This window comes from Scomber japonicus, chromosome 13 (genome assembly GCF_027409825.1).
Source record: "Scomber japonicus isolate fScoJap1 chromosome 13, fScoJap1.pri, whole genome shotgun sequence".
Lineage (NCBI taxonomy): Eukaryota > Metazoa > Chordata > Actinopteri > Scombriformes > Scombridae > Scomber > Scomber japonicus.
The window spans coordinates 1,276,958-1,291,657 of record NC_070590.1 but is presented as its reverse complement, the minus strand read 5'-3'; the positions used below and the strand labels follow the sequence as shown (position 1 = coordinate 1,291,657).

The 14,700-nt window shown below is 46.4% G+C and overlaps 1 protein-coding gene and 1 long non-coding RNA gene across 3 annotated transcripts in view; one reads left to right on the top strand and one right to left on the bottom strand.

Moving 5' to 3' along the window:
- ccdc90b (coiled-coil domain containing 90B) overlaps window positions 1-13,493 on the top strand; it is a 16,429-nt gene extending 2,936 nt beyond the window's left edge. The window contains exons 4-9 of one of the 2 annotated variants that reach the window (XM_053332237.1): window positions 6,033-6,134; window positions 6,273-6,314; window positions 6,823-6,894; window positions 7,071-7,124; window positions 7,882-7,996; window positions 13,340-13,493. In XM_053332237.1, coding sequence (XP_053188212.1) covers window positions 6,033-6,134; window positions 6,273-6,314; window positions 6,823-6,894; window positions 7,071-7,124; window positions 7,882-7,996; window positions 13,340-13,395 — 441 coding nt within the window. In that variant the 3' untranslated portion in view covers window positions 13,396-13,493. The remainder of the gene's footprint in view (window positions 1-6,032; window positions 6,135-6,272; window positions 6,315-6,822; window positions 6,895-7,070; window positions 7,125-7,881; window positions 7,997-13,339) is intronic. The other variant, XM_053332239.1, reaches the window with a different exon arrangement.
- On the bottom strand, window positions 1,000-1,720 carry LOC128371871 (uncharacterized). The gene is made up of 3 exons (XR_008322829.1): window positions 1,691-1,720; window positions 1,535-1,574; window positions 1,000-1,030 (listed from the first exon to the last, which is right to left on the bottom strand). It is a non-coding gene; the product is annotated as an uncharacterized LOC128371871 (long non-coding RNA).
- Window positions 13,494-14,700: the final 1,207 nt, after the last annotated feature.

Below are 14,700 nucleotides of genomic sequence, written 5' to 3'. Positions count from 1 at the left end.
AAAGGAGGAAGGGAGGAAGGAAGGAAATGAGGGAGGATGGAAGGAGGGAAGGAAGGAGGTAAGAAGGAAAAAAGGGAGGAAAGGAAAGAAGGAAGAAGGAAGGAAAGGAGGGAGGAAGGAAGGTAGGAAGGTAGAAAGGAGGGAAGGAAAGGAGGGAGGACGGAAGGAAATGAGGGAGGATGGAAGGAGGGAAGGAGGGAGAAAGGAAGGTAGGAAGGAAGTTTACCTGAGTGTGTCTGGCAGGAAAGGAGGAAGGGAGGAAGGAAGGAAATGAGGGAGGATGGAAGGAGGGAAGAAGGAAAAAAGAGAGGAAAGGAAAGAAGGAAGAAGGAAGGAAAGGAGGGAGGAAGGAAGGAGGGAGTTTACCTGAGTGTGTCTGAGTTTACCTGAGTTACCTGAGTGTGTCTGAGTGTGTCTGAGTTTACCTGAGTGTGTCTGAGTTACCTGAGTGTGTCTGAGTTACCTGAGTTTACCTGAGTTTACCTGAGTGTGTCTGAGTTACCTGAGTTTACCTGAGTTTACCTGAGTGTGTCTGAGTGTGTCTGAGTTACCTGAGTTTACCTGAGTGTGTCTGAGTTACCTGAGTGTGTCTGAGTTACCTGAGTGTGTCTGAGTTACCTGAGTTTACCTGAGTGTGTCTGAGTTACCTGAGTGTGTCTGAGTTACCTGAGTGTGTCTGAGTTACCTGAGTGTGTCTGAGTTTACCTGAGTGTATCTGAGTTTACCTGAGTGTGTCTGAGTTACCTGAGTGTGTCTGAGTTACCTGAGTGTATCTGAGTTTACCTGAGTGTGTCTGAGTTACCTGAGTGTGTCTGAGTTACCTGAGTGTGTCTGAGTTACCTGAGTTACCTGAGTGTGTCTGAGTTACCTGTGTCTGAGTTACCTGAGTGTGTCTGAGTTTACCTGAGTGTGTCTGAGTTTACCTGAGTTTACCTGAGTGTGTCTGAGTGTGTCTGAGTTACCTGAGTTACCTGAGTGTGTCTGAGTTTACCTGAGTGTGTCTGAGTGTGTCTGAGTTACCTGAGTTTACCTGAGTGTGTCTGAGTTACCTGAGTTACCTGAGTTTACCTGAGTTACCTGAGTGTGTCTGAGTTACCTGAGTGTGTCTGAGTTTACCTGAGTGTGTCTGAGTTACCTGAGTGTGTCTGAGTTTATCTGAGTTTACCTGAGTGTGTCTGAGTTACCTGAGTGTGTCTGAGTTTACCTGAGTGTGTCTGAGTTACCTGAGTGTGTCTGAGTTTATCTGAGTTTACCTGAGTGTGTCTGAGTTTACCTGAGTGTGTCTGAGTTACCTGAGTGTGTCTGAGTTACCTGAGTTACCTGAGTGTGTCTGAGTGTGTCTGAGTTTACCTGAGTGTGTCTGAGTGTGTCTGAGTTACCTGAGTGTGTCTGAGTTACCTGAGTGTGTCTGAGTTACCTGAGTTACCTGAGTGTGTCTGAGTTACCTGAGTTTACCTGAGTGTGTCTGAGTGTGTCTGAGTTACCTGAGTGTGTCTGAGTTTACCTGAGTGTGTCTGAGTTTACCTGAGTTTACCTGAGTGTGTCTGAGTTTACCTGAGTGTGTCTGAGTTTACCTGAGTTTACCTGAGTGTGTCTGAGTTACCTGAGTTTACCTGAGTGTGTCTGAGTTACCTGAGTTTACCTGAGTTACCTGAGTGTGTCTGAGTTACCTGAGTGTGTCTGAGTTTACCTGAGTGTGTCTGAGTTACCTGAGTGTGTCTGAGTTTATCTGAGTTTACCTGAGTGTGTCTGAGTTTACCTGAGTTACCTGAGTGTGTCTGAGTTTATCTGAGTTTACCTGAGTGTGTCTGAGTTTACCTGAGTGTGTCTGAGTTACCTGAGTGTGTCTGAGTTACCTGAGTTACCTGAGTGTGTCTGAGTGTGTCTGAGTTTACCTGAGTGTGTCTGAGTTACCTGAGTTACCTGAGTGTGTCTGAGTTACCTGAGTGTGTCTGAGTTACCTGAGTTACCTGAGTGTGTCTGAGTTACCTGAGTTACCTGAGTGTGTCTGAGTTACCTGAGTTACCTGAGTGTGTCTGAGTTACCTGAGTTACCTGAGTGTGTCTGAGTTACCTGAGTGTGTCTGAGTTACCTGAGTGTGTCTGAGTGTGTCTGAGTTACCTGAGTGTGTCTGAGTTACCTGAGTTACCTGAGTGTGTCTGAGTTACCTGAGTTACCTGAGTTTACTTGAGTTACCTGAGTGTGTCTGAGTTACCTGAGTTTACCTGAGTGTGTCTGAGTTTACCTGAGTTTACCTGAGTGTGTCTGAGTTACCTGAGTTTACCTGAGTTACCTGAGTGTGTCTGAGTTACCTGAGTGTGTCTGAGTTACCTGAGTGTGTCTGAGTTACCTGAGTTTACCTGAGTGTGTCTGAGTTACCTGAGTGTGTCTGAGTTACCTGAGTGTGTCTGAGTTACCTGAGTGTGTCTGAGTTTACCTGAGTGTATCTGAGTTTACCTGAGTGTGTCTGAGTTACCTGAGTGTGTCTGAGTTACCTGAGTGTATCTGAGTTTACCTGAGTGTGTCTGAGTTACCTGAGTGTGTCTGAGTTACCTGAGTGTGTCTGAGTTACCTGAGTTACCTGAGTGTGTCTGAGTTACCTGTGTCTGAGTTACCTGAGTGTGTCTGAGTTTACCTGAGTGTGTCTGAGTTTACCTGAGTTTACCTGAGTGTGTCTGAGTGTGTCTGAGTTACCTGAGTTACCTGAGTGTGTCTGAGTTTACCTGAGTGTGTCTGAGTGTGTCTGAGTTACCTGAGTTTACCTGAGTGTGTCTGAGTTACCTGAGTTACCTGAGTTTACCTGAGTTACCTGAGTGTGTCTGAGTTACCTGAGTGTGTCTGAGTTTACCTGAGTGTGTCTGAGTTACCTGAGTGTGTCTGAGTTTATCTGAGTTTACCTGAGTGTGTCTGAGTTACCTGAGTGTGTCTGAGTTTACCTGAGTGTGTCTGAGTTACCTGAGTGTGTCTGAGTTTATCTGAGTTTACCTGAGTGTGTCTGAGTTTACCTGAGTGTGTCTGAGTTACCTGAGTGTGTCTGAGTTACCTGAGTTACCTGAGTGTGTCTGAGTGTGTCTGAGTTTACCTGAGTGTGTCTGAGTGTGTCTGAGTTACCTGAGTGTGTCTGAGTTACCTGAGTGTGTCTGAGTTACCTGAGTTACCTGAGTGTGTCTGAGTTACCTGAGTTTACCTGAGTGTGTCTGAGTGTGTCTGAGTTACCTGAGTGTGTCTGAGTTTACCTGAGTGTGTCTGAGTTTACCTGAGTTTACCTGAGTGTGTCTGAGTTACCTGAGTTTACCTGAGTGTGTCTGAGTTACCTGAGTTTACCTGAGTGTGTCTGAGTTTACCTGAGTTACCTGAGTGTGTCTGAGTTACCTGAGTGTGTCTGAGTTTACCTGAGTGTGTCTGAGTTACCTGAGTGTGTCTGAGTTTATCTGAGTTTACCTGAGTGTGTCTGAGTTTACCTGAGTTACCTGAGTGTGTCTGAGTTTATCTGAGTTTACCTGAGTGTGTCTGAGTTTACCTGAGTGTGTCTGAGTTACCTGAGTGTGTCTGAGTTACCTGAGTTACCTGAGTGTGTCTGAGTGTGTCTGAGTTTACCTGAGTGTGTCTGAGTTACCTGAGTTACCTGAGTGTGTCTGAGTTACCTGAGTGTGTCTGAGTTACCTGAGTTACCTGAGTGTGTCTGAGTTACCTGAGTGTGTCTGAGTTACCTGAGTTACCTGAGTGTGTCTGAGTTACCTGAGTGTGTCTGAGTTACCTGAGTGTGTCTGAGTGTGTCTGAGTTACCTGAGTGTGTCTGAGTTACCTGAGTTACCTGAGTGTGTCTGAGTTACCTGAGTTACCTGAGTTTACTTGAGTTACCTGAGTGTGTCTGAGTTACCTGAGTTTACCTGAGTGTGTCTGAGTTTATCTGAGTTTACCTGAGTGTGTCTGAGTTACCTGAGTGTGTCTGAGTTTACCTGAGTGTGTCTGAGTTACCTGAGTGTGTCTGAGTTTACCTGAGTTACCTGAGTGTGTCTGAGTGTGTCTGAGTTTACCTGAGTGTGTCTGAGTTACCTGAGTTACCTGAGTGTGTCTGAGTTACCTGAGTGTGTCTGAGTTACCTGAGTTACCTGAGTTACCTGAGTGTGTCTGAGTTACCTGAGTTTACCTGAGTTACCTGAGTGTGTCTGAGTTTACCTGAGTGTGTCTGAGTTTACCTGAGTTTACCTGAGTTACCTGAGTTTACCTGAGTTAACTGAGTGTGTCTGAGTGTGTCTGAGTTACCTGAGTGTGTCTGAGTTTACCTGAGTTACCTGAGTGTGTCTGAGTTACCTGAGTGTGTCTGAGTTACCTGAGTTTACCTGAGTGTGTCTGAGTTTACCTGAGTGTGCCTGAGTGTGTCTGAGTTACCTGAGTGTGTCTGAGTTTACCTGAGTTACCTGAGTGTGTCTGAGTTACCTGAGTTTACCTGAGTTACCTGAGTGTGTCTGAGTTTACCTGAGTTACCTGAGTGTGTCTGAGTTACCTGAGTTTACCTGAGTTACCTGAGTTTACCTGAGTTACCTGAGTGTGTCTGAGTTTACCTGAGTTACCTGAGTGTGTCTGAGTTACCTGAGTTTACCTGAGTTACCTGAGTTTACCTGAGTTACCTGAGTGTGTCTGAGTTACCTGAGTGTGTCTGAGTTACCTGAGTGTGTCTGAGTTACCTGAGTTTACCTGAGTGTGTCTGAGTTACCTGAGTGTGTCTGAGTTTACCTGAGTGTGTCTGAGTTACCTGAGTGTGTCTGAGTTACCTGAGTTTACCTGAGTGTGTCTGAGTTTACCTGAGTGTGTCTGAGTGTGTCTGAGTTTACCTGAGTTACCTGAGTGTGTCTGAGTTACCTGAGTGTGTCTGAGTTTACCTGAGTGTGTCTGAGTTTACCTGAGTTACCTGAGTGTGTCTGAGTGTGTCTGAGTTACCTGAGTGTGTCTGAGTTACCTGAGTGTGTCTGAGTTTACCTGAGTTACCTGAGTGTGTCTGAGTTACCTGAGTTACCTGAGTGTGTCTGAATGTGTCTGAGTTTACCTGAGTTACCTGAGTGTGTCTGAGTTACCTGAGTGTGTCTGAGTTACCTGAGTGTGTCTGAGTTTACCTGAGTGTGTCTGAGTTACCTGAGTGTGTCTGAGTTACCTGAGTTACCTGAGTGTGTCTGAGTTACCTGAGTGTGTCTGAGTTACCTGAGTTACCTGAGTGTGTCTGAGTTACCTGAGTTACCTGAGTGTGTCTGAGTTTACCTGAGTGTGTCTGAGTTTACCTGAGTGTGTCTGAGTGTGTCTGAGTTTACCTGAGTGTGTTTGAGTTTACCTGAGTGTGTCTGAGTTTACCTGAGTGTGTCTGAGTTTACCTGAGTGTGTTTTGAGTTTACCTGAGTTACCTGAGTGTGTCTGAGTTTACCTGAGTGTGTCTGAGTGTGTCTGAGTTACCTGAGTTACCTGAGTGTGTGAGTTACCTGAGTGTGTCTGAGTTACCTGAGTGTGTCTGAGTTACCTGAGTGTGTCTGAGTTTACCTGAGTGTGTCTGAGTGTGTCTGAGTTACCTGAGTTTACCTGAGTGTGTCTGAGTTACCTGAGTGTGTCTGAGTGTGTCTGAGTTTACCTGAGTTACCTGAGTGTGTCTGAGTTTACCTGAGTTACCTGAGTGTGTCTGAGTTACCTGAGTGTGTCTGAGTTTACCTGAGTGTGTCTGAGTTACCTGAGTGTGTCTGAGTTACCTGAGTTACCTGAGTGTGTCTGAGTGTGTCTGAGTTTACCTGAGTTACCTGAGTGTGTCTGAGTTACCTGAGTGTGTCTGAGTTACCTGAGTGTGTCTGAGTTTACCTGAGTGTGTCTGAGTTTACCTGAGTTACCTGAGTGTGTCTGAGTTACCTGAGTCTGAGTTACCTGAGTGTGTCTGAGTTACCTGAGTTACCTGAGTTACCTGAGTCTACCTGAGTTTACCTGAGTGTGTCTGAGTTTACCTGAGTGTGTCTGAGTTACCTGAGTTACCTGAGTTACCTGAGTGTGTGTGGCAGGAAATCGCTCTGCTGCAGATCATGGCTCACCTGGACTCCATCAGGAAGGACATGGTGATCCTGGAGAAGAGCGAGTTCGCCAACCTCCGCTCCGAGAACACAGTACGATGACACACATACATACACACACACACACATCACAGATACACACACACACACACACACAGATACACACACATCACAGTCAGTAATCAGAGACCAACACTGTCGCTTCTGTTTTAACTCATTCTGCGTTTCTAGAAAATGAAGAGAGAACTGCAGCAGCTTCAGAACAGACTGACGGTGAGTCCGTTTGTTATATATTATATATATATTATACTATGAGGTTTCACTGTGTCCATGAGGTTCAGTTTAACTAACTTTGGAAGGAAGAGAGGAATATTGGAAGGAAGGAAGGAAGGTAGAAATGAAGAAAGGAAGGAAGGTAGGGAGGAAGGAATGACAGAAGGAATGAAGCACCACCCTTCCTTCCTTGACTCGAGGACAACAGGAGGGATAAAACCAACAAAAATACTAAATGTACATTTTAACAAACCTGATGCTGCTTTTAAAACTAGTTTAACTGATCGATCGGCTGGAGATTAAACCTGTTTGATTCCTTCCTCCCTTCTTTCCTCCCCCCTTCCTTCCTTCTTTCCTCCCTCCTTCCCTCCTCCCTCCTTTCTTTCTGTCCTTCCTGAATATAAACCAACAGCTAAGCTTCACTGATGATTTTGTGCATTTTGTGGTTCAGGAGGAGAATTAACCTTCGTTCCTCCCTTCCTCCTTTCCTTCCTTCCTTCCTTCCCAGGAGGAGGGTCTAAAAGTCCGAGCAGAAACCAAACTGGACATCAACCTGGAGCGCAGCCGGACATCGGACATCGTGAGGGTTTTATTAACGTCTCATTATAATCTTCTTCCTTCCCTCCTTCCTTCCTCCCTCCTTTCCTTCCTTCTTTCCTTCCTTCCTTCCTTCCTTCCCTTTATTGACACCTCTGTATTACTGTCTCTTTATCATCGAGTTTCTGCTCTGAGCTGATTTCTGTGTTTTTCTGTCAGTTCACTGATCAGGAGAAGAAGCTGATGGAGGCGAGCACAGAGTTTCATCACAAGGTAAATAAACGTAGATTAACCCTCCTGATGTCCTCGAGTCAAGGAAGGAAGGAAGGAAGGAGGGAAGGAGGGAGGAAGGAAGGAGGGAAGGAGGAAGGGAGTAAAGGAGGGGGGAAGGAAGGAGGGAAGGAAGAAGGGAGGAAAGGAGGGAGGAAGGAAGGAAGGAGGGAAGGAAGGAAGGAAAGGAAGGAGGAAGGAGGGAAGGAAGGAAGGAGGAAGAAGGGAAGGAAGGAAGGAGGGAGGAAGGAAGGAAGGGAGGAAAGGAAAGAAGGAAGAAGTAAGGAAAAGAGGGAGGAAGGAAGGAGGGAAGGAAGAAGGAAGGGAAGGAGGGAAGGAGGGAAGAAGGAAGGAAGGCAGGAAAGGAAAGAAGGAAGGAAAGGAGGGAGGAAGGAAGAAGGGAGGAAAGGAGGGAGGAAGGAAGGAAGGAGGGAGGGAGGAAGGAAGGGAGGAAGGAAAGTATGAAAGAAGGACAGAGGAAAGAAAGAGAGAAGGAGGGAGGGAGGAAAAAAAGAAGGGAGGAAGGAATAAGGAAGGAATGAAAGGAGGGAGGAAGGAAGGAAAGAAGGAGGGAAGAAAGGGGGATGGAGGAAGTACAGACGGTAGGAAGGGAGGGAGGGAGGAAAGAAGAATAAGACACGAGGTGAGATATGATTGGTTGTTTTGGATGACATCACGTGATTGGTTGATGACATCACGTGACTGGTTGATGACATCACGTGACTGGTTGATGACATCACTGCGTGTCTCCTGCGGACAGAAAGCCGACCTGGAAAACGACAACATGGAGATCAACAAGAAGATCGACCTGCAGGTGGCGTCGCTCAAAACTGTCCTGGAGTCACACAAACTGGAGACGATCCGCTACGTAGCAGGTACGACGAGAGGGTTCCTGTAGACCAGAGGGTTCCTGTAGACCAGAGGGTTCCTGTAGATCAGAGGGTTCCTGTAGACCAGAGGGTTCAGGTTCCTGTAGACCAGAGGGTTCCTGCAGACCAGAGGGTTCCTGTAGACCAGAGGGTTCCTGCAGACTAGAGGGTTCCTGTAGATCAGAGGGTTCCTGTAGATCAGACCAGAGGGTTCCTGTAGACCAGAGGGTTCCCGTAGACCAGAGGGTTCCTGTAGATCAGAGGGTTCAGGTTCCTGTAGACCAGAGGGTTCAGGTTCCTGTAGACCAGAGGGTTCGGGTTCTTGTAGACCAGAGGGTTCCTGTAGACCAGAGGGTTCCTGTAGACTAGAGGGTTCCTGTAGACCAGAGGGTTCCTGTAGATCAGAGGGTTCAGGTTCCTGTAGACCAGAGGGTTCCTGTAGACCAGAGGGTTCCTGTAGACCAGAGGGTTCCTGCAGACCAGAGGGTTCCTGTAGACCAGAGGGTTCTTGTAGACCAGAGGGTTCCTATAAGGTGCGTGTCTCCACTGTAGGAACCTCCCCCACACACACAGCGCCATTTACAGGGACCTTTACGGGGGCCAATGGAGTACTTACTCCTCCAGGGTAGCTACTACTCCAGGGTAGGTACTACTCCAGGGTAGGGACTACTCCAGGGTAAGTACTACTCCAGGGTAGGTACTACTCCAGGGTAGGTACTACTCCAGGGTAGGTACTACTCCAGGGTGGGTACTACTCCAGGGTAGCTACTACTCCAGGGTGGGTACTACTCCAGGGTAGCTACTACTCCAGGGTAGGTACTACTCCAGGGTAGGTACTACTCCAGGGTAAGTACTACTCCAGGGTAGGTACTACTCCAGGGTAAGTACTACTCCAGGGTGGGTACTACTCCAGGGTAGGGACTACTCCAGGGTAAGTACTACTCCAGGGTAGGTACTACTCCAGGGTAGGGACTACTCCAGGGTGGGTACTACTCCAGGATAGGGACTACTCCAGGGTAGGTACTACTCCAGGGTAGGTACTACTCCAGGGTGGGTACTACTCCAGGGTAGGTACTACTCCAGGGTAAGTACTACTCCAGGGTAAGTACTACTCCAGGGTAGGTACTACTCCAGGGTAGCTACTACTCCAGGGTAGGTACTACTCCAGGGTAAGTACTACTCCAGGGTAGGTACTACTCCAGGGTGGGTACTACTCCAGGGTAGGGACTACTCCAGGGTAAGTACTACTCCAGGGTAGGTACTACTCCAGGGTAGCTACTACTCCAGGGTAGGGACTACTCCAGGGTGGGTACTACTCCAGGGTAGGGACTACTCCAGGGTAGGTACTACTCCAGGGTGGGTACTACTCCAGGGTAGGTACTACTCCAGGGTAAGTACTACTCCAGGGTGGGTACTACTCCAGGGTAGGTACTACTCCAGGGTAGGGACTACTCCAGGGTAAGTACTACTCCAGGGTAGGGACTACTCCAGGGTAGGGACTACTACAGGGTAGGTACTACTCCAGGGTAAGTACTACTCCAGGGTAGGTACTACTCCAGGGTAAGTACTACTCCAGGGTAGGTACTACTCCAGGGTAAGTACTACTCCAGGGTAGGTACTACTCCAGGGTGGGTACTACTCCAGGGTAGCTACTACTCCAGGGTGGGTACTACTCCAGGGTAGCTACTACTCCAGGGTAGGTACTACTCCAGGGTAAGTACTACTCCAGGGTAGGTACTACTCCAGGGTAAGTACTACTCCAGGGTGGGTACTACTCCAGGGTAGGGACTACTCCAGGGTGGGTACTACTCCAGGGTAGGTACTACTCCAGGGTGGGTACTACTCCAGGGTAGCTACTACTCCAGGGTGGGTACTACTCCAGGGTAGCTACTACTCCAGGGTAGGTACTACTCCAGGGTAAGTACTACTCCAGGGTAGGTACTACTCCAGGGTAAGTACTACTCCAGGGTAGGTACTACTCCAGGGTAGGTACTACTCCAGGGTAAGTACTACTCCAGGGTAGGTACTACTCCAGGGTGGGTACTACTCCAGGGTAAGTACTACTCCAGGGTGGGTACTACTCCAGGGTAGGGACTACTCCAGGGTAAGTACTAGGCCTGCACGATTAATCGAATTTTCATCGTCATTGCGATGTGAACGTTCGCGATGAACCCATCGCAAAAGCTGGTCTGTAATGCGATAAATTGGCCACGCACACTTTTTTTTTTTTTTTCGTGGCGTCCAAAACATTTTGCCTTGTAACAGTAGACCAATAAAATTGATGAGTAGTTCACAGAGGTCCAATGAAATTGTGTGATAAATCAAGCACGCTTTATTATTGTAAATCAGTCATTTGTACTGACTCTCATCAACATGGAAAATACTCGAAGAAAATCATATGATGCGGCTGTTACGTACTTTATTATTTTTTCACTTTGCTTCATGGTTGATACACGTTGTTGTTGTCTGACTCGTTCATAGGAGAGAACGGGAGAGTTCGCTCAGTAGGTTTTAATTCAAAGCAAGACGTACAATGACAGGTGCCAACGAGGTAGATTACTCCAGTAAAAGTAAGACTTAGTTTAATGACTTAGAAGTCGCCAAATTACTTACTTTAACGAATTTCGTTAGTTTATATAATGCAGATTTGTAAAATATTACTTTTATGAGGGTCACAGTCACTGACTGTAGAAACTTAGCATTTGATAATTGTGATAGCAGCGGTGCAGCAGATGTATTGAAGTCCACGCAGCACGCTGGATGCAAACTAATATTAAGCCTATAGTCTATTCATTACAATGTCCATGGACATAAATTGAGTTCTTTTGCCTTAATAATGACAAAATAATACACAATAAATGCGTGATGGCTGTCAGGCATCGCCAGACCAACCCTAGCTAATATCTCATATTACAACGTGGGACACCTGAGGCTTAAAATCCGGCGCGGCTTGTACAAGTACAAAATTGATTTTCTTTCTAAAATTAGAGCATGCGTCTTTTAATCAGGTGCGCTCTGTAGTCCGGAATTTGCGGTAATTACAATCAGCTATTCAGTGTTTTAGAGTACCTAAAAGCAGGGAATCTTTTAAAGCTGAAAATCTGAAAGAGACAGGAACTGTATGCAAACTTTAAATATTTTCTTATTTATCGCAAGTCATATCGTCATCGCAATATTGAACAGTGTGATCGCACATCGCACATTTTGCTGATATCGTGCAGGCCTAGTAAGTACTACTCCAGGGTAGGGACTACTCCAGGGTAAGTACTACTCCAGGGTAGGTACTACTCCAGGGTAAGTACTACTCCAGGGTAGGTACTACTCCAGGGTGGGTACTACTCCAGGGTAGCTACTACTCCAGGGTGGGTACTACTCCAGGGTAGCTACTACTCCAGGGTAGGTACTACTCCAGGGTAAGTACTACTCCAGGGTAGGTACTACTCCAGGGTAAGTACTACTCCAGGGTAGGTACTACTCCAGGGTAGCTACTACTCCAGGGTAGGGACTACTCCAGGGTGGGTACTACTCCAGGATAGGGACTACTCCAGGGTAGGTACTACTCCAGGGTAGGTACTACTCCAGGGTGGGTACTACTCCAGGGTAGGTACTACTCCAGGGTAAGTACTACTCCAGGGTAAGTACTACTCCAGGGTAGGTACTACTCCAGGGTAGCTACTACTCCAGGGTAGGTACTACTCCAGGGTAAGTACTACTCCAGGGTAGGTACTACTCCAGGGTGGGTACTACTCCAGGGTAGGGACTACTCCAGGGTAAGTACTACTCCAGGGTAGGTACTACTCCAGGGTAAGTACTACTCCAGGGTAGGGACTACTCCAGGGTGGGTACTACTCCAGGGTAGGGACTACTCCAGGGTAGGTACTACTCCAGGGTGGGTACTACTCCAGGGTAGGTACTACTCCAGGGTAAGTACTACTCCAGGGTGGGTACTACTCCAGGGTAGGTACTACTCCAGGGTAGGGACTACTCCAGGGTAAGTACTACTCCAGGGTAGGGACTACTCCAGGGTAGGGACTACTACAGGGTAGGTACTACTCCAGGGTAAGTACTACTCCAGGGTAGGTACTACTCCAGGGTAAGTACTACTCCAGGGTAGGTACTACTCCAGGGTAAGTACTACTCCAGGGCAAGTATTACTCCAGGGTAGCTACTACTCCAGGGTAGGTACTACTCCAGGGTAGGTACTACTCCAGGGTAAGTACTACTCCAGGGTAGGTACTACTCCAGGGTAAGTACTACTCCAGGGTGGGTACTACTCCAGGGTAGGGACTACTCCAGGGTAAGTACTACTCCAGGGTAGCTACTACTCCAGGGTGGGTACTACTCCAGGGTAGCTACTACTCCAGGGTGGGTACTACTCCAGGGTAGCTACTACTCCAGGGTGGGTACTACTCCAGGATAAGTACTACTCCAGGGTAGGGACTACTCCAGGGTGGGTACTACTCCAGGGTAAGTGCTACTCCAGGGTAGGTACTACTCCAGGGTGGGTACTACTCCAGGGTAAGTACTACTCCAGGGTAGGTACTACTCCAGGGTAGCTACTACTCCAGGGTAGCTACTACTCCAGGGTAAGTACTACTCCAGGGTAGGGACTACTCCAGGGTGGGTACTACTCCAGGGTAGGTACTCTGTTGGCCCTGAAAAGCTCCTGGGTGGGGCTCAAGGTTAACCCGGCGCTGATTGGCTAAACCTAGAGCAGCTCTGACGCCATCAGAAAGCACCAAAACAACCGGCATGTTTAAAATCCAGCAGAAGGGGAGCATTAGCCTAGCAGACATTAGCCTAGCAGACATTAGCCTAGCAGACATTAGCCTCGCAGACACCGATGTAAACAACAAGACAACAGCAAGAAGATGTACGACTAATGGACAGATGATGAGGTGCAGGCATTGATTGCCGTCTACGGCACCGAAACACAGCTAACAATAGCTGCGTTTCCACTGCAGGAGTTCCTGGTAAAAGGAGGGGGTAGGAACTTCTACAGTCCTCTCACTCGGCCCTCTCTGTGGCCGTGTCTCCACTGCAGTGTAGGACCCCTCGGCGGCGTCATGAGTTTCCATCGCCACGTAATCGTTGTCCTGCAGTGGAGACACGCACCAACGGGGCCGGCCCCATAAAATTACCCCAAAGTTCCTGCAGTGGAAACGCGCCTTTTGTTAGCAGCTGGATGCTAGAGGACCTGGCTATGAACAACCGAGGATTGTGGGAAAATGAGTTTCTTAAGGACTCCCTTAGTTAGAGTCTGTAAACATATATCTAATATACACACACACACACACACACACACACACAGTGATAGAAGTTAATAATGGGTTTTGTGTGTTTGTGCAGCGACGTTGTTCTCGTGCCTCGCCGTCGCTCTCGGAGTCTACCGGCTGTGGAAGTGAATCATCACTCCGCTCATCTTCATCCTCCACACAAAGTAGTTCCTTTCAAATCTGTTCAAACATCCTTTATCCTTCCTTCCTTCCTTCCTTTCCTCCCCCCTTCCTCTTTTCCTTTCTCCCTCCTGATTTAACCCATGTGTCACCTTATTCTTCTTTCCTCCCTTCCTTCCTTCTGTCTGTACTTCCTCTATCCCCCTTTCTTCCCTCCTTTCCTTCCTTATTCCTTACTCCCTTCCTTCTTTCCTCCCTGCCTCCTTCTCTTTCTTTCTTCTGTCCTCCTTTCATACCTTCCTTCCTTCCTTCTTTCCTTTTCCTTCCCTTTTTCTTTCCTTTCCTCCCTCCTTCCTTCCTTCCTCCCTCCTTTCTTTCCTTCCTTCTTCCTCCCTCCCTCCTTTCCTTCCTTCCTTCACTGCTGCTGCTTTCAAAGAGTTTTAACATAAAAACTGAAATGATGAAGTAAAAGTATTTAAATTCATTAAAAGGATTTAAATGACTTTCAGGAGTTTGTTTAACACATTTCTGAGTAAAAATGATTTTAATGAACTTTGCGTTTGATTTAAATCTTCAGACGGAAACTTTTAAGTTTACTAACAGAAAGTTTGACAGAATAGTTTTTTTAACTTTTAACGGTTTGTTTTTAGTTTTTTTAGAATCATGTCTCTGAGAGTTTTAAGTTTTTTAAGTTAAAATAAAAATAAAATTGTGTTTTATGAAGATTGTAAAAACATATAAAACATGTTCAGAGTTGTTGAAATGTTTGAAGTTAAGAAAATAAAAGTGAATAAAATCTATTAAAAAAACTTTCCATGAAACATTTTTCAGTTTGTTTTATTTCTAAACGCTGCAGTGGAAGATAAAAACATTTGTGTTGGAAAAGAATAAACTGGCTTTATTTATGTTTGGTATTAAAATGTCAAAATAATTGTTACATTTAAAAGAGATTAGACAATGTGAAGAACAATGCTGATGTTTTATAAATGTCCACATGGTGGCGCTACCTGCAGTATTCAGTATAACAGTAGTATGATTATTATGATCAAACATGAGAAAAGATGTGATGATGTCAAAATACTGATTTTATGACATATTTGCGCGCCCACTACCCCCCACTACAACCCTCAAAAGGAGAAAAGAAAGAAAATGTACCAAACATGAATAAATGAATACATAGACAAAATAAAGTTAAACTAAATCATAAGTAAGAGCTATAACAAATATAACAGGGAGAAAATGTACAAGATGCCAACCTCAAAGGAAAAATATATGTATTAAAAATAAGTAAATAATAAAACAGAGAAATCAAAT